This window comes from Artibeus jamaicensis, unplaced genomic scaffold, assembly GCF_021234435.1.
Source record: "Artibeus jamaicensis isolate MK-2021 breed Jamaican fruit bat unplaced genomic scaffold, CSHL_Jam_final contig_415, whole genome shotgun sequence".
In the NCBI taxonomy this organism is placed as follows: domain Eukaryota; kingdom Metazoa; phylum Chordata; class Mammalia; order Chiroptera; family Phyllostomidae; genus Artibeus; species Artibeus jamaicensis.
In genome coordinates, this window is record NW_026521823.1 from 41,502,284 (window position 1) to 41,523,203 (window position 20,920).

The following is a 20,920-nucleotide window of genomic DNA, read 5'->3' on the forward strand; positions in this document are numbered from 1 at the left end:
TGTCCACGGTACAGTGGAAAAAGCTGGCAGTGTTATCACTACACAACAATTCTTAATAAATAGACTGGTGGTTGCCTCAGGGGTGTAGGGAAGGTGGAGAATGGTGAAAAACTGTTTTTAGTGTTTCAATAAATTGAATTAAAAAGACAACTAACACACGCCTCAGGGTTAACACTGTTTAATGTGCGGTCATTCCCACCTGTAAATACAGTTTGCACAATGCAGGGGAAATGGGTCATCGGACACAGCCCTGGAGACAGGGAAGCAGCCAGACACACGCACTGGTCAGGGCAGGGCTGCACCCCTGCCTTGGGTGTGCGAGCTCAGGGAGGAGGAGGAGGGTGACCCAGGACCACAGACAGCACAGAAGATCATCTTGGGCCACCCCGTCTCTACGACAGGACCTCCTCCTGCTGACCCAGCGCTTGGGCCCTGGTCTGGCCAGTCCTGCAGATGACGGTCTGGACAACGGCCACCAGCCTGTCCCTTCTCTTTACGTCTGAGCCCCTGAAGTTAGTTAACAGAAGAGCCACCACACAGCCAGCCTGGCGTGTACAAAGTCCAGGCCAGTTTCTTGCAGGTGCAGTGTTTAAAGTGCACAGCAGAGAAAGCGCTCACTCCGCCCGCACGAGCGGCCGGACTGAGGGTTCCCTAATGAAGCGATAAGCAAGACTGGCACCTACTGAACACGGGGCCAGGGATCGGCACCAGGCCCGTCCCCACACCCTCTGCTTCCTGTCAGCATCGAGTAACTAGTGACTACGAGTTCTGAGGCTGCCCATGGGCGTGTCCCCAGTGGGGTCGGGGGTGGGGGCTCACACGTACAGGAGCTTCAGCCCACAGCTCCGTCCCTCCCGTCAGAGAGCAGCAGGGAGCCGGGGAGACACACTCTTCATTTCAGGGACCAGCACTCCAGTTCTAGGAACTCCAAGTTCAAAATGAACACCCCAAGGCAACATTCAAAACTGTTTAATTTCCATAAGTCAGGGAAACAACATCAGGAAAAGCCATTCTACTGACAGGGTGTGAGGTCACAAAAGCAACACTTCCCACTGTCCAGACCAGTGGTGGTGCACAGCACGTTTGGCAATTCTGCACCGTGTCCAACATCCAGAGATGGTCAGGTTCACCTCCCCTCGACTGGAATCAGACCCTGCAGACTCTCCAGTGTCAGCGAGCACACGCACTGGCGGGGAGCAGGTCTGCAGTGCCCTCGGGGTGCACAGGACACCCCGTTTCCATCAGCCCCAGCAGTGGAGGCAGTCCCTCCGCGGCCACAGCAGTCTGCCGGTCAGGGATGTGCGTTACGGGCACGAGGGCGACGGGGAGGGGCGGGGCGGGGCCTTCAGTGGCCTGAACTGCACTTGTGAGGGGCCATTTTCCAAGCACGCAGGACAGAAAGACGGAATGATGAGGAGCTTTAATGATTCACGTAGTTAAAGAATTTACCTGGGTGTTGCAGAGCTCACACGGCCGTCAGGAGTCAGCACCAGGCTGGTGTCCTGGCCGGGGTGGGCCTGGCGCACGTCACGCCCATCCTCAGGCCCCCTACCTGAGCTGCACGCCCCTGCCCCGTCCTCAGGGACACCTGCTGCAGAACAGCCTCCAGAGGCAACCCCACACGGGGCTCCCACCCCGTCCTCGCCGCCCTGTCACTAGTCCCTTCTCAACAAGCAGAGAAAGGAGAGCAGGCGGTGGCGGCAGTGAAAACGCACCACGCCCACACTGAAACACGGCGCTCCGAGCCAAGGGAATCTGCCTTCACCCACGTATCCGCAACTGTTCTGCCTTCTTCAAGTATTAAAGGATAAAGCCCTGAAACTTGGAGGGTCAGGTCGACCGCAAATGTTACGTTTTCCAAAGATCACTACCAAAAACACACGAGACACCAAACCCAAGAAGCTCCTTCATTTTGAAAGCAGGGACTGCCCCTCCCGGCCACCGCCCTGAGCAGTCGGCCTTGCTGGAGGCCTGCAAGCCCCAGCTACCGTGGGCCGTCACACACAGCCTCGGGGACATTCCCTGGCCGCTCACCAGCCCGCAGCTCTGGGAGGAACGTGGCCACTCTGGCCCTGAGGTTTGAAAGTTCGACCTTAAACCACAAGCAGCTGTAGTGAGTTTTCCTGCCAGGCTCTCCCTTGCTCGTGCCTTGTCGCCAGCACGGCCCTGGACCACGATTCCCAGTGGGCCACGCCGCCCTTCAATGCGTGCCCAGTGGCTGTGTTCCAGAGATGCCCCTGGGAGCTCCAGGAGGGGCCCCCAGAACGAGCTGGCGCCCCAGAGAGTCCAGGTGTTGGCTGAACAGCGCTCTCTGCAGTTCTTACATGGATGAGTGTGGATGAGTTAGAGCTATGACATCACTACTTTTGAAAGAACGATAGAAGTGATCACTGAGGACAGTCACCAGGCACTAAACCAGTGACGGGACTGCGCAGGGGCGTCTGTGGCCTGCACGTCCGGCACCAGGCCCTAAAAGACCCAGAACAGGGACCCAAGGGCCATGCCCGTGGCAGCCCCAGCGAGCATGCCCAGGGCCAGGTCGCCGTCGTCGCCTGGGTGCCGCTCCCGGACGATGACGTGGCGGGCGGGCTGCTGCCCGGAGAGCCCTGGGAAAGAGAAGACAGGCCTGTGAGCAGTGTCACGGCCAGGGGAGAGGGCGGCCCGCTCGGCCGGGACCCTGCTTGAGAGCAGTCAGGGCCTGTGCGCTCCTGTCCCTCCCGTGGCCGCGGCCTCCTCTGGACGGACGGGCGTGGGGGGTGCCACAGTGGGCGCTCCCCGCTCTCCTCCACCACAGACGACGGGACCGGACTTGGCCTCCCGAGAGCCCCGTGTCACTGCACTCCAAGACATCCAGGTGCTTGGCTTCCCAGACACAGCCAGAAAGCAGAATCCCAATGAAGCCGCGACTCCGGCCCCCAGGGTCCACTTTGGTCCACACAGCACGCTCCTCGGGACACTGGGAGTGGGAGAGCACGGGGCACAAGCGGAGCCCACGCTCAAGGAACGTCCAGGGCAGAGCCCCGTTTGCGGGGAAAGCGTGTCACGGGAAACTCCTACAGAGCGAACTTTATAAAGACTCAGTGCTAAACTCCTGCGGTTCACATCTCCGATAGGAGACGCATCCCCTGTTCTCGTCCACACGTGACGCCTGTGCTAACCGCTGACTCTCTAAAACTGCCGCAACGTGGGCAGTGTTCCTTTCCTCCTCCACCTGCCACCCGTCAACCGCTCAGATCCAGGGGGGCAGAAACCAGCGCCGTGGCCTCACGTGCACACGGGTGAAGAACCCAAGCAGAGCCGGCGGTGATGGAGGCCGACTGCCGCACTGCGCCCCCACCAGGCCGGGGCCTGCCAGAGCCAGCGGGACGTCTGCGGTGGCATCTGCTTCGATTACTCAACCCGGCTGAGCTTCACGTAAACGGTCAGAATGTGGACTTGAGAGGCTGGACCACGGCAGGTTAACTTGCAAATCACCGTGGAACTGAGGAACCGAGCCCCGATGGAAGGCAGGGAGGGAAGCCCACAACACGGAATCCGCAGCTCTGCTCAGATTTGCCCCCGCAAGTGCACCCAGTCTCGGCAGCCCAGGGGCCCCTGACACAAGGACAGCTGGTCTGCTGCCCACGGAAGGGAGTGGACTGAAACGGGACGCTGGCGGGCAGAGGCGGCACTGTGCCCACTTCCCAGCCGGCCGACCGACCACAAGTCCCCACAGATGCAGGAGGGCTGTGCGTGTCAGCCCGACGTGCCTGCTGGAGACCGCCTGTCACACACTCTCCGCGCCGCCGGCCCAGGGCGCGCCCACAACTCGATGGTGCCAGCCCACATCTCCAGTGTGGTCCCAGGGAGGGGAGGAGTGGAGAGAAGCCCGTCAAAAGCCCAGAGCAAAGTCAGCCCCTTGCGGCCTCCACCTCCCTGGCAGAAAAGGAACACCGCCTCGGTAGTGACCATTCGCACAGGACGCCACCTGGAGGCAGAACGTGGGAGAACGAGCACCCCTCCTCCCCCACGAGGGCCCTGGGCTGAGCTGCTGCTTCACCTGAGCAAATCCCAGTAAGGCCCCTTCTCTCCCCGAGAGCAAAGCTGGGTGCCGTGGGGATGCTCTGACCGTCATGCCTGTCACTCAGCTTTGCAAAGCGTGTGACTCTGTGTGACACTTTAAGGAGCAAACCCCTGGCAGAGCGCCTCTCGGTCTGGGACCAGAAACAGCTCCAGCCCGCACGGCCCCTCCACCACCGGCAGAGGGCGCCAACTCACCTGCGTAGGGGTACTGGCAGGGGACCGCGTAGGCCCGCCCGTCGGCGGCGTAGACGACCTGCGTGCCCGGCGCGACCTGCGTGCCCGGCGCGTACGCGGCGCCGTAGGGGCAGTAGCCGTAGGCCTGCGGAGAGAAAGAGGCCGTGGAGTCATCGAGTCAGGCCTGAGGTCCAGCCTCCGTTCAGAGACAGGCTCTCGCGCGGCGGGCGAGGAGGGACTGAACCTCCACACGGTGGAATGGCCGTGCGGCCGCGGCTGACGTCAGACTCCGAGGCAGAAACCCAAGAGCTTCCCTCCGAGAGCAGGGACGGACGCCCGCCCCTGTCACTGTTCCTAACGCGTAACAACGAGGGGACGGGGGAATGTGCACGAGAGCTCTCCATGTTGTCTGTCTGTGCGCCTTCCCGTGAATCTCTCATCACCTCCAAATTAAACAGTAAAAAATACTAAAGGCGGAGCGGCAGCGCCTCCCAGCCCAGGGACCCCTCCGCGCAGCGCAGTAGCCCAAGGTGTCTGGTACTTGGCATGTGATTTTTCCCGAGGTTTGGTTTCTTTGTTATTTTCAAAGCATTTTTTTCTGATTAGACAAAGAATTTCCGTCACTGAGTACAAACTGTAAACCATAAAAACCACATGGCCAGAGCAACCACCTTGGTCTTGACCTTTCTAGGCCCCTCATCCTCAAGCCGAGCTGTGCATGAGGATGACAGGGTGGCTGCTTTGCTTTACGACAGTGAAGACGGTGGTAAATTTTGTTTGAGAAAAAAGGGGTTTAGAATACATTTCCAGTTTCTCTGACACCAGCTCCAGGTCTGTTTCTTCTCTTTAAAAAGCCAGTAAGTGGCAGAGGCGCCCCTGCCCCCTGCAGCCCGAGCCCGGTGGCGGAGAAGCGGGCGCTCCCTCCCTACCTCGGGGCCCGGAGCGGCGTAGGCCATGTATGGAGGAGGCGGGGCGGCCACCGCGGGGCTGTCGTAGACGACTTCCGAGCCAAGGTAAGCCTTAGGGGAGAGAGGGGAAGACAGCGAGTTACCACAGAGCAACTACAGAGGCTTTCAGGATGTTACACATGAGTCCTTTCCATTTAGCAAATTTCTTTAAAGCCAAAATGTTTCCTGTGGACAGCAATACAACAGCTCTCAGAAAGGCAGTAAATGGCGGGGGGGGGGGTGGATTCCGCCCCCCACGCATCCTCTAGCATCCTTCACGCTGAAGGGCGCACTGGGCAGGTGAGAGCACTCACGCCCACGGCGCCAGGAGCCCCCACGACCTCCCAGGCCTTTGGAAGATGGTGCCCAGCCCGCTGCCCTTCTGTTCACCAGTAAACCCCACAGTCTGAAGTGTGGCCATCAAAGACAAGCCCTGCACACAGCTCTGTTCCTTGTCTGAATTATTTCCCAGTGGAAAAGAAAAAGATGTGCGTTCTTTTAAAAAGTCCCCATAAAGAGTCGTCCGGCCCCTAAGCATGTGGGTCCGCACCAATCTCCCCTGAGGAGTGGGTGTTCGAGGAAGGAGGGAGACCACCGCCACAGAGCAGGCGACGGGCCCACAGTGCGTCTCTCCGCTTTCCTCCCCCAACGCACGCTCCGTTTGCCTTTTCCTCCCCCAGAGAGAGAGGGGGCCCCTCTGAGGAAGGAGCAGAGGGCAGAGGAAGCTGTGTGCACCGCCCTCGCCACCAGTGGGGCTGCCTGTGGCAGGAGCCCCCCACGGCCGAGACGAGACCAAGGGGAACGAGGTCCAAGGACCTGCTGTCCTTTCGGAGCCTCCACTGACACGCACAGCAGAGTTCAGAGTGTGGCAGATCTCAGCAAGACACACTCGTTTCGGAAAAACCATCCTGGAACCGGGTCCTCCTGCGGGGGGGGGGGGGGCTCCTCCTGCCCACAGGTCTGGCCCACCCAGCTCGGGGTCCGGGAGGGGTGCCCCACCCCCACCGGCTGGTGGTTGGATGCCCCTGCGCCCCAGCTTCCTCTCTCCCGTGTCACAGCAAGTCCGTGGGACACAACACTGGCGGCTGCCCAGGCCCGCACTCACCGAGTTTGTCCTGCAGTCCTGGAGCATAAACTTCCAGGCCCTGGAGGGATGGGAAGGAAAGTCACCCAGGTGAAATCCAGCCCAGGGCACAGTGACCCACCAACCCGTGCTGGCGCCGGGGTTTTTGGCAGAGCCGGTTCCAGGGCCACTCAACCAACTCAGTGGAGACGTGCACTGAGAATAGGTGACGTGTGAAAACCCGCCAGCAGTACACCTCATGCACACTTTACAGTGCACTGCAGACCACACTCCTGCTTTACCAGCAGGTAACCGCAGGGCTCAGGGACACGCTGCCCCACACAGACCCGCCCCCCACTGAACGCCCACGTAACATTGTGAGAGAGAGGGCGGCCATTCCTCACAGCTGAACAAAAGGCTGGCACTTGCTGCCTCAGAAACTGACATACACATATGTTTAAGGCATACAGATCACATGACACACGCGCTGTAGAACAACTGCCACAGTAAGTACACACCTCCGCGCCCCCACTCCCGGGATTACCTCGCATTTTCTCTGGTGATGACGGGGAAGATCTTTCTTAAGCCCAAGCATGTCCGACAGGGCTGTTCATCCCACGCTGGACGCCCAGAATCATGCTGACTGACCACCCCGCACCCCTAAGGCCCAGCGCCCGGCCGCCACCCTCTACTCTCTCCTCCTACAAGGTCAGCCCTTTCAGACCCTCGTACGGGAGACCACACAGTGCTTGTCTTCCTCCGACTGGCTCACTTCACTGAACAGGACGCCCTCAAGGTCCGTCCATGCTATTGTGAAAAGCAAGCTTTCCCCTCGTTGCCGGAGGGCAGTAACCCCCCCCTGCGCACGTGTGTGCGCCCACCTCTCCTCGCCCACCCAGACACCGGCTGTTTCCACGTCCTGGCTACTGTCATCTGCCGCACTGAACGTGGTAGGCAGGCTTGGGGGGGAGCACATGGTTTAGGAACCCTTCAGTCACACCCACCACCCAGTGGGCGTCCAGCAGGGAGGGAGAGCCCCGGGCGTGCACCGACGCAGCTGGGCGGCCAGCAGAGGCGGAGCAGGACTCGCGCACTTCTTCCCACGCCCCCGAGCCGCCGCTCTGCCGCCCAGGGAGGCCCCACTTCCACTCCTTCCCTTCCTGACAACTGCACATTGAAACGGAAGGCGCCTTTTAAAATAAAACCCTTCAGAAACGAGACTCACAGACAGTCGTCCGGGCTCTCCGCACAGACACTGACGGTCCTCCCGTCCCGGCAAACAATCTGCAGCATGCAGTCCCGGGGCTTCCCGTCTGGAGGCTGAGTGTCTACAAGCAGGAGGTAGGATACAGGAAGGGACGAGTTTTTAAGGCCCAAGAGCAGACAGCAAACAAACAAAAAGAACAGCACCCCCAACCGCCCCGCCACCGCACCCGCCGCAGGACAAGCCCCAAGCAATGACAAGTGTTTACGTAGCATGAGACAGTGAATACTTGCTGACTTTATTCACAGGAAGTGTCAAACTAGGCCACTGCGTTAAGAGTGAACTTGGAGCTTCCCAGCGTCTGTGTGTGCTGCTGCCTGAGCCAGGGAGACCTGTGTGCCATGTGAGGACCCAGCGTGCGGGCAGGGTGTCACACACATCCGTGTTTCCACAGCAAACTCCGCCTCAAACAGCGACAGAGCGAGCGGAACAGACAGGGCTATGTGCACACCGCCTCCGTGAGACACAGAGAACTCGACGCCTGGCACAGACGGACCCCTTCTGAGTGAAGGGAGGGGAGGAACTCCAGGAATCCAGGACGTCCCCACCCTCAGGAGATGGCTGCAGTCCTGAAGGCGCCACCGGCTCTGAGTCACAAACCTGCACTGCCTGGGGTGACCCCTGCTTCTTGGGGTCCAAACACTCTGGTTCCTGAAACGCCCACCACCTTCTCCACGAGAGAGGGAAGAGTGTGGACTGGAGGGTCTGACTCAGGAGAGAAATGAATTTGCTCCCCCACCCAGCCCCCACTGTGGGCACCTCTTCCCCAGTGAAGCCCCCAGGGCCTGTGAGTGAGAGCAGGGGGGTGAGGGAGGACCCAGGGCCCATCCTGGGTGGCGAGGAGCAGGCGGCGGGCGCTCACCGCGGCACTGGAGTCCCACGCGCAGGTTGATGCAGTCCACCGGCAGGTGCACCTTGTCCTCCATGCTCTGCCGGGTCTGGTCGCTGTAATAGACCAGGTGGCCGTCGGACCAGAGGTCGAACCAGTTCCTCTTCCAGCGCTTCAGTATAGTGCCTGAAAGACACCGCGGACGGCTGGCTGGGAGCTTGCCCCAGGGACGGGAACAGAGGGGCCGTCCTCCGCAGCCCCCAGCTGCCCCGAGCAGCCCATCCGAGTGGCAGAGAACACGGACTGCAGGGGCAGGACACCCACACAGCACAGGGACACTGGGAGCACATCCGTCCCACGTCCCCAGACTCTGTTTAGACTAAACTTCCCGGGGTGACGCGGGTTAATAAAACCACACAGGTCTCGAGTGTACAACTGCAGGACACATCTGTACACGGGGTGGGCAAAAGCGGGCTTACACGCGTGCAGGGCGGGGTCAACTCTGCTGTTGCCGTTCTTATACGTTACCTGGGTCATTTTCCACGCACACACCTGCGGTCCTTCTCTCACCCGCACCTGGGCTGCACCGGGTGCCCACCCCCAAGGTCACATCTGTTCCCGTCACCATGTATGTGACCCCCGTCCCTCTGGCCACCACCACGCCGCCATCTGTGTCTGAGAGCTTTTGTTTTCTGTCTGTCCATCTGTCGCTCCCAGTTTTACATCCCACACGTGTGAACTCACATGTTCTTCATCAGTCTGACTTGTTTCACTCAGCACGACATGCTGCGGTGCGGTCCTGTTGTTTTGAACAGCAGCAGTCCATCTTCCCAATGGCTGGGTGGCGTTCCACTGCAGAGATGCACCGCACCGCCACCTGGTCCTGGTCGAATTGGCTCCATGTCTGGGCCACCATGGACGGCCAATGCTACCATGAACACAGGGGTGCATGCATGTTTCCAATTTTGGGGGTCAGACACCCAAAAGAGGGGTGGCTGGGTCATATGGCACCTCTATTCTTACTTTTCTGAGGAGCTTCCACGGTGGTTCCTACAGTGGCTGCCCCAGTCTGCACTCCCACCAGCAGTGAATGAGGGCTGTTTTCCCCACAACCTCTCCAACGTGTGTGGACAGCGGCCATTCTACCAGGTGAGAAGTGCCATCTCACTGTGGCTTTGATTTGCATTTTACTAAAAGCCAACCATCTTTTCATGTGTTTGTTGGCTGTTTGTAGGTCTTCTTAGGAGAGGTGTCTGTTCAGGTCCTCTGCCCATTTTTAACTGCTGTGGTTTGGGGTTGAGCTTTGTGAGTTCTTTCCATATTTCAGATGTGAACCCGTCGCTGGAGCCGTTGTTTGCAAAAATCTCCCATTTGGTGGTTGCTTTTGTTTTGCTTGAGGTTCCTTTTGCCGTGTAGAAGCTTTGTGGTTTGATACAGTCCCATTCATTTATTTTTGCCTTTACTTCCCTTGCCTTTGGGGTCAAATTCATAAAACCCCAAGACCAAGGCCCCTAAGCTTAGCCCGTGTCTAGCCTGTGTCTTCTCCTGAGTGTCTCAGACCTTATGTCCAGGTTTTTCATCCGAACTGAGCTATGTTTCGTACGTGGGGACACACCACAGTCTAGTTTCATTCTTTTGCACGTGGCTTTCCAACGTTCCTGGCTTTTCCCCCTCGTCTGCTTTGGGCTACTCTGTCAAACACTGTTTGCCCGTCTACACGTGGGCTTGTTTCTGGGCTCCCAGTTCTGTTCCATCCATCTGTGTGTCTGTCTTTTGACCGATACCACACTGTTTGGATTACTGTCACTCTGAAGCATAATTTGAAGTCAGGGAGTGTGATACCAACATCTCCGTTCTTTTTTCTCAGGATTGCTTTAGTATTCAGGGTCCTTTTTTTGTGGTACCACACAAGTCTGATGTTTCTTTTTTGTTCTATTTCTTTAGAAAACGCCACTAAGAGTCTGATGGGGACTGAGTCAAATCTGCGTATTAACGTGGGCGTTTTCACCGTGTTGATTTATCTAATCCGTGAACACAGAGGATCTGTCCATTGCTTTGGGTCTTTTCAACCTTTTCAAGTAATTCTTTGTGGTTTTCAGTAGGTTGGGCCTTCACATCCTTAAGTTTATTCCTAGGTGTGTTATTCTTTTGTTGCAACTGCAAAAGGACTTTTTTTCCACTTCTTTTTCTGAAATTTCACTGTTAGTGTATAAAGACACAGGGAGTTTTGAGCACCAAATTTTCAGCATTTCTAGTTTTTCTGGTGGAGTCAGCCGCACCTGTGAACCGCCAGCCTTCCTGCACCCGATCGGGCCCCTCTGACCAAGGGGGGCATCCATGGCACTTGCCCAAACTGACAAATGAGTGACCCCAGCGCCCACTTGACTGGCAGCTCCCGAGCTGAGCAGAAATCACCAATCAGCCAGCACAGGACGGCAGGTGGGCGTCCCCATCAGTGGAGTTCTGACCACGTCTCCCCCCCGCCATCGAAGCCCCAACTGCAGGCTCCCAAATGAGGCTGTGCTCTGAGTCCGGGCCTGGCGTCTTGTGGGCGTGGGTGGCAGGGTGGGGAAGGCCCGGGAGGCAGTTCTGACACGTGTCGCCACCTGCGCACCTCCGCTGCTCCTGGACTTGTCCAACGTAACGCACCTCGCTCACCCCGTTTCATCACTGGGGCTCCTGCCCACATGTCAGGAGATGACAAGTGGGCACGTCTTCTGTACATGCACTTCTCAGACAGCCAGTACTATCCGCGGTTTCAGGTGTCCCCTGGGGGTCTGGGACCAGGCCCCCTGCAGATAATAGGGGAACTACTGTCCAAAGGTTTGGTTTTAAACAAAAATATACCCTCGGGTCAAGTTTACCCCTATAATTAAAGACCCCCCGTCTCAGAATCCCAGCCCTGCCACAGGTGAGCCAGGCACCCCCACACGGGAAGCAGGGCCTTCCCACTGACTCGTGAGCCCGCCAGGGAGAGGCGGATGAGCCTCGGTGGCCGTCGGGAACAAAGCCTGCCGCCGCCTGGCTGCTCTCCACACAGCCGCCCACGGGGGCTCAGGGGTGCAGGGAGGGCCAGAGCGCCCCGGAAACTCCCGAGAGGCACCCGGGGTGCAACTGTGAGCACGGCCTTTCCCTCTGCTTTGTTTTCACGCCGATCTGCTTCAGCGACAGGAACACAGGTGGGGTCCAGGCAGCGCAGCCCAGCCCGGGTCCCCGGTGGTACTCACTCTGCCGCAGCAGCCACCCGCTCTTCACGAACGCCATCGTCCACCTTCGGGAGAGAGGCAGGGTCAGGACCGCCCGGAGAGGGCCACCTGTTCGCTCTCCACACTCTGACACCAGACGGGTGGGAGTTTCCACACCGGCAGCCACCTCCCCGGCCCCAGGACACGACTGGACATCTCCTGATTCAACCTGACACTGACCTTCACCCCCTGGAGTCGGCCTCGGAGCCCTGGGCACACACCCCCCCCCAGCCTCAATGTCCCCTACCACAGGAGCTCCGGGACCCGGTCCTGTGGGGCTGCTGGTGACTCACCTCCATGTCCAGCCTCTGTCCCTCCCAGGAGGTGCCAGGAGGGACTGAAAGCTCTGACCTCTCAGCACAAGGCAGCAGCCCCTGCCCGGTAACCAGCCCACCCTGCAGTTCTGGGGCCCTGAGCCGGCATTAGCAGCGACTCAGCTGCAGCTGAAGGAGGCGCAGTGGGAGCGGCAAGGCAGGCCCGCCCACAGCCTCTCAGGAGCGCCCAGGGTGTCAGAAGTCCGCACATCTCTCCTTACAGTGCCGGCAGATCACAGCCAGCTGGTCTGAGTCTCCGTCCTTACCCCCTCCAGGGTCAAGGGAGGGAGGGACCAAAGCCACTCGACCCCACTGGCCACCTTCACTCACCAAATACAGTTTCATCTCAGTGGGGCCAGTACAAGCCCCACCCTCTCCCACTGGAGGCTCCGCCTCCACCCCCTGCCCACCCTGCAGAGTCTAGCCCCACTCAGCAACCCACGCACACCGAGAGTTCACGCGGCCCAGGTTTGTGGCTGCTCCTGACATACCCTGTGTCCTGGGGTCTGGCGTTCAGCAGCCTCCACGTCCTCCCAGCGGTGCCCAGGTGACTTCACACACCCGGTCAGGTGTGCACAGCTGTCCCCAGTGCAGCAGCCAGGTGAGAACAGAACACCAAAAACCGGCAGGAACAAGTATGAAAGCGTGAAGGACAAAAGCTGAGTCTGGAAGACCCGGAGCAGGCTCAGAGAGGACCCCCGCAGCCGTGCAGCAGCCCGGCCGCCGGCCTGCAGGGACTGTGCTCTGTGGGGCGGGGTGGGGTGCTGGGCCACGCACTGGAGAACACGCAGGAGTGGGCAACACACTCCCAACGCACCCAGTTCCCTGCCCTGAACAGACCAAACGCAAACACCGGGCACCAGGACACCCCAGCAACGGGTCGGCACACTGGTCACGTGTGCCCAGAGCAGAGGATGCTGACGGCAGGAGTGCCACCCTGCATGAGCGCTGCCAGGAGGGGATGCGGACACCCCTCTGGGGACAGTCAGTGTGCACGCCCCCCGGCCGGGAGTGCCGCCACCCCAGAAGCAGACCTCACACATGCACGCACGTACACAGACTCCCCAACACACCCCCCACCCAACAGCGCTTCCACTTGTGCTGCACAGCCCGGCCGGCCTGGGGTGGGGGATGCCGAAGGGGCGCCTGCCCCCCCCCCGCCCCACAGGCCCTGGTGCAAACGTGCTGAGCCCCGAGGGGACAGCGGACGCTGCACAACTGCTCTGGCAGGAACCGAAAAGCTGGTGCCCTCGCCATGATCTCCAAGGACAGATACAAGGTGCTGCTGAGTAGGGTTCGGTCCTGTCACACCTGTGTGTACTGTGTAAAAACTTTAACAATCTGCAGGTGGACCGCGGTCACAGGCCGCCTCTGTCTCCCCTTCAGCGTCTTCAGGTGCTCTCCCGTGGGAACTAGGTGGGCAAGGCGGGGCGCCAGCCTAAGCAGGGCCCTGCAGAGAGCAAACAAGCCCACCCTTGTTTCATCTTTCCCCGTCTCCTAACTGTTAGAAAAAGACCTCCACAAAGCTTTTAGTCATCGTAAATTCCAGCATCCCCAAAGTCTCAGAAGGTTCTTACCCCTTGCGATTTCTGCCAATTCATGCTGTCTAACCTCGCCAAGACAGGAAGTGAGCTTTGCATCCTTCCGGGCCTTTCTGCCAGGCTTTTAGGCTCTCAAACACAGTCCCGCTGGACCAGGCCCGACAGTCACTCTCTCCCCCTCCCCCAGGGGATGCAGGCACTGCTCCCTGTGGCTGGCAGCCACTCTGATGAGAAGGGAGCCGGCCGGAGGGCAGGGAACTGCAAGGCAGCAAAGCAAACTGCTGAGCCACTGATTCAACCCACCTGTTCAGAAAAATGGTAAGTTTTTTTCACCATTGAAACTGGGTTGAACTGGTTTCCTACAAACCTGCAGCCTTAAACATCCTAAAACCCTAAAATGGAAGTAAATCATTTACTTCCAAAACAATTTGAGGCAGAGAAATAATACCATCATATGTCCATTCAACAAATATTTTTGAGCACCTACTATGTGCTCCACCTTGGAGTAGGACCAAGGACAGAGAAGTGACTGAGCTGAAGTCCCTGCTTTTATGTAGCTTCCAGTCTAGTGGAAGAAACAGGTTAAACTTATAAATTAAAAAGCTGTCACCAAGAGTAGCACAACTACGGTGAGGAGCCACCCAGCACAGAAAACTGAAGGTGTGTCCATTCACGCCACATCCCAGGTATTCATGACTAAGCCCCCTGAAGTCATACCCTGAACTCTCAGTCTGTGGGTCGCATGAGGAAGAGAACAGCTGGGGACAGGCTCACACATCACTGGTAGGTGCTGGGGGCTGTGCATAGACAGCGCAAACACGGAGCCTAACTGAGACAGGGTCACCCAGTGGCTGGTCACAAAACCAAATGAACAGTCCAAAAATGAGGAGCAACAGAAAGGAGTTTCCTGAATTTCTGCTGTAACATCTTTTAACCTCTACTGATGCCTGACACTAACTTGGCTGTGTGTGCTGTCATTGCTGCGAGTTGGTCCCATGTCAGACCAGGTGCATGGAGACCAGGAGCAGCTTGTCCTGGATGGTCCCTGAGAGTCGGGGTCCCAGCGTCTCCAGTGCTCATGAGACCACACCTACCCTGAGGCCAGAGGCAGAGGCAGGCCCAGGTCAAACCCAAGGAGCTAGATTACTGTCATGTGACGGCGCGCTGGTCAGAGCACGGGGACAGAGAACACGCTTGAACTGGAGTTTCGGTTGCTTTGATTGCCACCGGGCTTAGAGTCAAAGATTAAGAAAGTACGTCAGCCATATCCTGGGGACCTAGTTGCAAAGCAAGATCCAGGAGAAAATGTTTAAAAGTGCACTTTCTTGAGATAACAGAAAAATGCAGCTAGTTTCCCTTAACAGAGTAAGACCTTAAGCAATAACATCGGTCACAAGACGTTCGGTTTCTCCTTTTGCTTTAAAGATAAGATCGCTGACTCATACCCTTGAGATCTCCTGCAGAACCTTAGTTCCCTAATCCAGTTGATTCTTGTGACCAGTTAGGGGTGCTCCACACAAGATGAGGTCAGGAACTAAGTTAATCAGGCTTAAGAAACTGCCAAAGCTTGCTTGAGAATTCGGTCAGCTCCGCCACTGATCCCTAACCACAATCTTTGCATCGAAAGACCCTTGATTAAAAAAAAACATCAGGTAGGGCTCCAGTCAAGAAGGCAGAACAGGTGGACACTGCACTCCCCTCCTCCGGTGACCACATCAAAACTACAACTATGTTAGAGAACAGTCAAATACACCATCTGAAGTCTGGCTGAACCCAAGTCCTATACCTAGAAGCCTAGAGAAGAAGCCACTTCCAGACTGGGGCAGAGACGCAGCATGAGCCGGCCCCACAGCCACATGGGGCAGTTCAGAAAGAGGTCAAGTTCAGCTGGTGCCAGATACATGGGGAGAAAGGGAATTGGCGGGGCTTCAGCGCAAGGGCCCTCTCCCAGCATGGCATCGGGTGCCACTTTTCCTGTGTTACACCCTCCCTGGACATGACCAAATCTTACTTATTTCCCAAAAGAAACTTTTCAGTCCAGAAGGGACTGGCACAAAATAGTCACAATGATAAAAAGCAGAGACTTAGAGCCAAGACTGCTCTACCCAGCAAGGCTATCATTTAGAATCGAAGGAGTGACAAGAGTTTCCCAAACAAGAAACAGCTAAAGCCATTCATCACCACTGAACGAACATTATGAAAAACGTTAAAGGGACTTCTTTACAAAGAAAAAAAAATAAAAGGAACAGAAATAAGAAAATACAATGGCAATAATACATATCTATCAGTAGTCATTTAAGTGTAAATAGATTAAGTGCTCCAATCAAAAGCTTATAGGGTATCTGAATGGATAAGAAAACAAGACCCTCACACTTGCCGCCCGCCTACAAGAGACCCACTTCAGACCTAAAGGCACAGGCAGATTAAAGGGATGGAAAAGATATTTCAAGCGGACGGAAAAAAAAGCTAAGGCAGCAATACTAATATCAAACAAAATAGGCTTTAAAACAAAGGCTATAAGAGACATTTATTTCATAATAATCATGGGATCAATCCAATGGAGGGGATATACCCTTTAAACATTTATATATCCCAGTAAGAGAAGGAAATAATAAAGATCAAAGTTAAACTAAGCAAGATACAATTTAAAAAATATATACAAAAGATCAATGAAGCCAAGATGTGGTTCTTTGAAAAGATGAACAAAGTTGATAAACCATTAACCGGACTCATCAGAAAAAAAGAAAGGACCCAAAATAAAAAATAAGAAATGGAGAAGTGACGACTGACACCACAGAAATAAATACAAGCGATCCTAAGAAAATACTACAATTATATGCCAGTAAACTGGACAAAAAGAAAGGGATAAATTCCCAGAAACACACAGCCTTCCAAAATTGAATCAGGAAGAAACAAAATCTGAACAGATAATTACAACTAATGAAATCAAAGCCGTAATCAAAAACTCCCAGCAGCTTCACTCCTCAGCAGGGAAATGCAAATTAAAACCACACCAGATATCCCCTCCAGCCTGCCAGAACTGCTATCAGTAAATCAAGGAACAAATGCCGGCAAGGAGGGGGAGAACGGGGAACCCTCGCACACTCTAGTTGAGAGTGGGACTGGTACAGCCAGTTTGCCACTGTGGAAAGTAGTATGCGGGGTCCCCACAAAATTAAAAATGGAACTGCCTTATGACCCAGAATTCCACTTCTGGGAATATATCCAAAGAAACCCAAGACACTAATTTAAAAGATAAATGCACCCCTATGTTCACTGCAACGTTTACAATAGCTAAGACATGGAAGCAATCCAAGTGCCCATCAACAGACAAGCGGATAAAGAGAAGGTGGTATGTATCGGGTTGGAACTTTCCTCCGAGAGATCCAAGTGCCCCTCCCTCGGGCAGTGGACAAGCAGAGACTCTCAAGGGCCAGAAGTCAAACGCGTTAGGAATTAACCACTTCCCCCTAGAATTTTTAAAGTTGAATGTATGGGGCGGCGGGAGCTTGGTTAATAAAACTATATGCAATCCTATAATAACATCATCTGCATATTATATGATCGTCCCAACCTAACCCTTTCCTTCACCAGCCCCGAAAAACTGGCACTTTCGTTATTCACTTACTTATGAAGTCTCGTCTACGTAAGTTACTCTACATTTGAGATTTTAAGAAAAACAAAAAACTTAAAAAGCCTTGTGCCGACACGAAAGAAAAATCCCTGATCTCCTTTGGAATTCCCAACCTAGTTGGTGAGAGACTCAAACGTGGAAAAAAAGATTTTCTCTAAATAATGTGCAATCACGCATGTAAAGCTAAGGAAACTGCAAAACCGAGCGCGGGGCACACGGAGCGCCCAGCGGTCCCGCCAGCCGTCGGGAGGCCAGCGTGGTGGTGCCCAGGTTCCCTCCGAGGCCAGGACCCGGGAAAGCGGCAGGCCCGCAGCCCCCGGGAAGCGGGAGCGCCGGGACCTGAACCTCGGCGAGAGGAGCGGGAGAGGTGGAGATGGGGAGAGGGCGCGAGCAGGGGCGCGCGGCGGGAAACAGCCCACGGAAGTCGGGGATTGCCCAGACCACACCTGACTTTTACCTGCGAATATTCCGGCGGGCGTCGTCACACTCCAAGCAGACAAGGAGCGCAAGGTCGCTGCGGAACCCACAGCCCAGCCCGCAGCGCGCCTGCGCCCTGCCGGCCCTCCCGCGGGCCCCCACCCGCTCCGGTCACGGGTGCGCGTGCGCTCTCTTGGCCCGCGCGCGCAGGCGTGAACCTGCGGCGGTGCCTGGGCGAACCTGGGGTTTCCGAGGAAGGAATGGAGGAGCAGGGTGTGTGCATCCTCAGCCCTGCTTCAGTACGGGCTGAGTTTTCAGTGAAAGAGGGGTCTTCTGCACCCTTACTTCGAAAGACCGTGCTGGAGCCGGGCTCCTCAGACACTCGAACTGGAGGGGGAAGACACAGAAGCTGAGCCTTGGTCCTTCCAGCGTGCCCATGAATAAGGGGGCGAGGAGGCCCGCGAAAGGCCGTGCACATGAAGCCGAAAGCTCCCCGTGGTCAAATCTGGAACAATTGGAACAACAAAATTAATTACGTAGTATTAGATTATAATTTGGAGTGTAGATTAAATATATTAGAGTTCATTCTGCTGTAATAAGTGATGAAATAAATTAATGGTAATAAGAGATACATCTTCCTTATCGAATTCTAATTTAATCGTACCCCATTTAGGGGGTTTAATCTCTAACCCCCTTCTCGTGTGTGGGCTGTGCAAGTGAATTCCTCCCAAAGAGTACATTACAGAGAAAGGGAACCGTCGCATGTGGGAACCAGTAATCAGGTTCTTGGTCAGCACAAACAGTGAATTGAAGCGAACACAAAGACAGAAAGAGCAGATTTACTAAGTAATAGTATACTCCACAGAACATAGGAGTAGGTCAACTCCAAGCAGAGATTGACCCTCAGGGGCGGAAGGATGCTATTCCAAAAGGATGGATAGTTCCCGGCTAGTTTTGGCAGGCTTTTATTGTGCACATACAAATAGTTGTATTGCTTTTAAGATACTGTGCATATGGTCTCCCATGATTTTCCTTGACTGTCCACCAGGGGAGAGGGCTCCCATAATGCTAATTTATTATAATGCTCTTTTAATGGAACAGGGGTTACATAGCATCTGTGTAGGTGCTGCATGATTCACCAGGATTCAGCGCTTTTCCAGAAATTGGGGACAACCAGTCTAAGAACAGGGTCTCTGTCCTGTATCAATGTCCCTTGTCCTACTCCTGGGGAGCCTCTGGAGTTTCCTCACTCCTGACTATCTTCTGCCTCAGTTGGCCATTGTCTGGCAAAACAGAGTCAGGGCACTTACCAAGATGCAACCTAACGATGATTCTCTCTCATTCTTCCCCCCCCTCCTTTTATCGCTCCATTTCTCTTCCTCCCTTCCTCTCTCTCTCTATATATACATATATATGAAATATACATGGAATAATTAGATATATAAAACAATTCCCAAAGAGGTACAGAAAAGGGGAAACTTTACAGAAGTGAATAGTTTGCAAAACAGGGAAACAGTTTCAGGTAGGAACCGGAAGTGTGCTTTAACCAAACCAATCTTTACCCAAAGGCATGTTCATTGATTTTAGAGAGTGAGGGGTGGGGAGACAGAAAGAGAAACATGTTTGTGAGAAAGAAACATCGATTAGTTGAACATTTATATCTTTTTTGATTTGGGTATTATTCTGCTATGGCGTAAGGTGTTGATCCAATGTTATATTTTTTCGGATGGCTCTATTTTGTCCCAGTACCATTTATTTAACAGTCTAGCCCTGGTTGATGTGACTCAGTGGATAGAGTGCCGGCCTGGGAACCAAAGGGTCGCTGGTTGGATTCCCAGTCAGGGCAGATGCCTGGGTTGCAGGCCAGGTCTCCAGTAGGGGGCACACAAAAGGCAACCATACATTGATGTTTTTCTCCTGCTTTCTTCCTCCCTTCCCCTTCTCTCTAAAAAAAATTAATAAAACCTTTTTTTAAAAGTTTATCTTGGCCCTGGCTGGTGTAGCTCAGTGGATTGAGCGCGGGCCTGTGAACCAGACAATCACGGTTCAATTCCCAGTCAGGGCACATGCCTGGGTTGCAGCCAGTTCCCTGCAGGGGACTCTCGAAAGGCAACCATACATTGATGTTCCTCTCCCTCTCTCCTTCTCCCCTTCCTCTCTAAAGATAAATAAATAAAATCTTTAAAAAAAAATGAATGAACAGATCATTCATATAAAAAAAAAGTTTATCTTTATCACCAGTGATTTGGCCGAGATGCTACCTTTCAGATAACTTCCCCAATTATTGGGGTGTGTTTCTAGATTTTGTTGTATCTCATTAGTCTGTCTATTCATGCATTAATGAAACACTATTTTGTTCACTGAGGTTTTTAAATCAATCTTCTGGAGGGGGGTCCAGAAACTTCTCTCTACTACACTTTATTTTCAACATTTTCCCAGCAGATGTTCTTGCTTTTGATATTTTTTGTTGATTGTTTCATATGTAAATTAGAATCACTTTATCTAGTTAAAAATAATCAGTTTTATAAATTGCATTAAATTCATAATTAATTTAGGGAGTGTTGACCTTATTCTATTAAATCTACTCATTCTAGAATGATGTTTTTCTCCATTTTTTTGGTGCCATCTGGTAGTTATTTAAACTTGTATTCATACAGATTTTGAAAAATTCTTATAAATTTATCACTAGGCATGTATTTATTTTTCCTATAACTACCCTTGTGCAAAATAAATTTTGTCTTCTGGTTATTTAAAAACGTGACTATTTTTATTTTTTCATTTTTATTATTGTTGATGAATCCTTATTTTTTGTGTACTTCTTTAGATGATCTCAACTGTCTGGACCCAACGTGTAAGTGAGAAATAAATTTACACTGCTGTGTGAAGACACTGAGGTTGGGGACTTGTTATTACTGCGGCATTCCCTAGCTATCCCAACAAATACAAGTAATCAAACACCAACAGAAAAGATGCCTGGCACACTAACATATTAGGGAAAAATTCTGTAGCAGCAGTGAAAAAGAAGCAGATCAAGGAGAAAAAGAAACAATGAAATTTCATCCTGTAGAACTTATTTGTGTGTTTTTTAACGATTTTATTTATTTTTGCCCTGGCTGGTGTGGTTCAGTGGATTGAGCACCCGCCAAAGGGCCGCAGGTTTGATTCCCAGTCAGGGTTCATGCCTGGGTTGCAGGCCAGGTCCCCAGTAGGGGGCACGCGAGAGGCAACCTCACAATGATGTTTCCCTCTCTCCCTTCCATCCCCTCTATCCAAAATAAATAAAATTAGGTAAAAGGATTTTATTATTTCTTTGAGAGAGGGGAGAGGGAGGGAAACCTCCATAGGTTGCCTTTGGTAAGAGCCCGCGACAAGGAGCAACCGCGCCCCAGGCCGCTGCCCTGACCGGGGATCAAACCTGTGACCTTTCTCT

At 54.3% G+C, this 20,920-nt stretch overlaps 1 protein-coding gene across 1 annotated transcript; it reads right to left on the minus strand.

The window, feature by feature from the left end:
* Positions 1–162: 162 nt before the first annotated feature.
* On the minus strand, positions 163–17,612 carry PLEKHB2 (pleckstrin homology domain containing B2). Its single transcript, XM_053665639.1, has 10 exons — positions 17,531–17,612; positions 13,210–13,348; positions 12,390–12,477; positions 11,567–11,610; positions 8,373–8,525; positions 7,472–7,574; positions 6,289–6,328; positions 5,166–5,255; positions 4,258–4,381; positions 163–2,606 (listed from the first exon to the last, which is right to left on the minus strand). The coding sequence occupies exons 4-10, from the start codon at positions 11,601–11,603 to the stop codon at positions 2,470–2,472; spliced, it is 684 nt and encodes a 227-aa protein (XP_053521614.1). The 5' UTR covers positions 11,604–11,610; positions 12,390–12,477; positions 13,210–13,348; positions 17,531–17,612; the 3' UTR covers positions 163–2,469.
* Between the last annotated feature and the right edge of the window lie 3,308 nt (positions 17,613–20,920).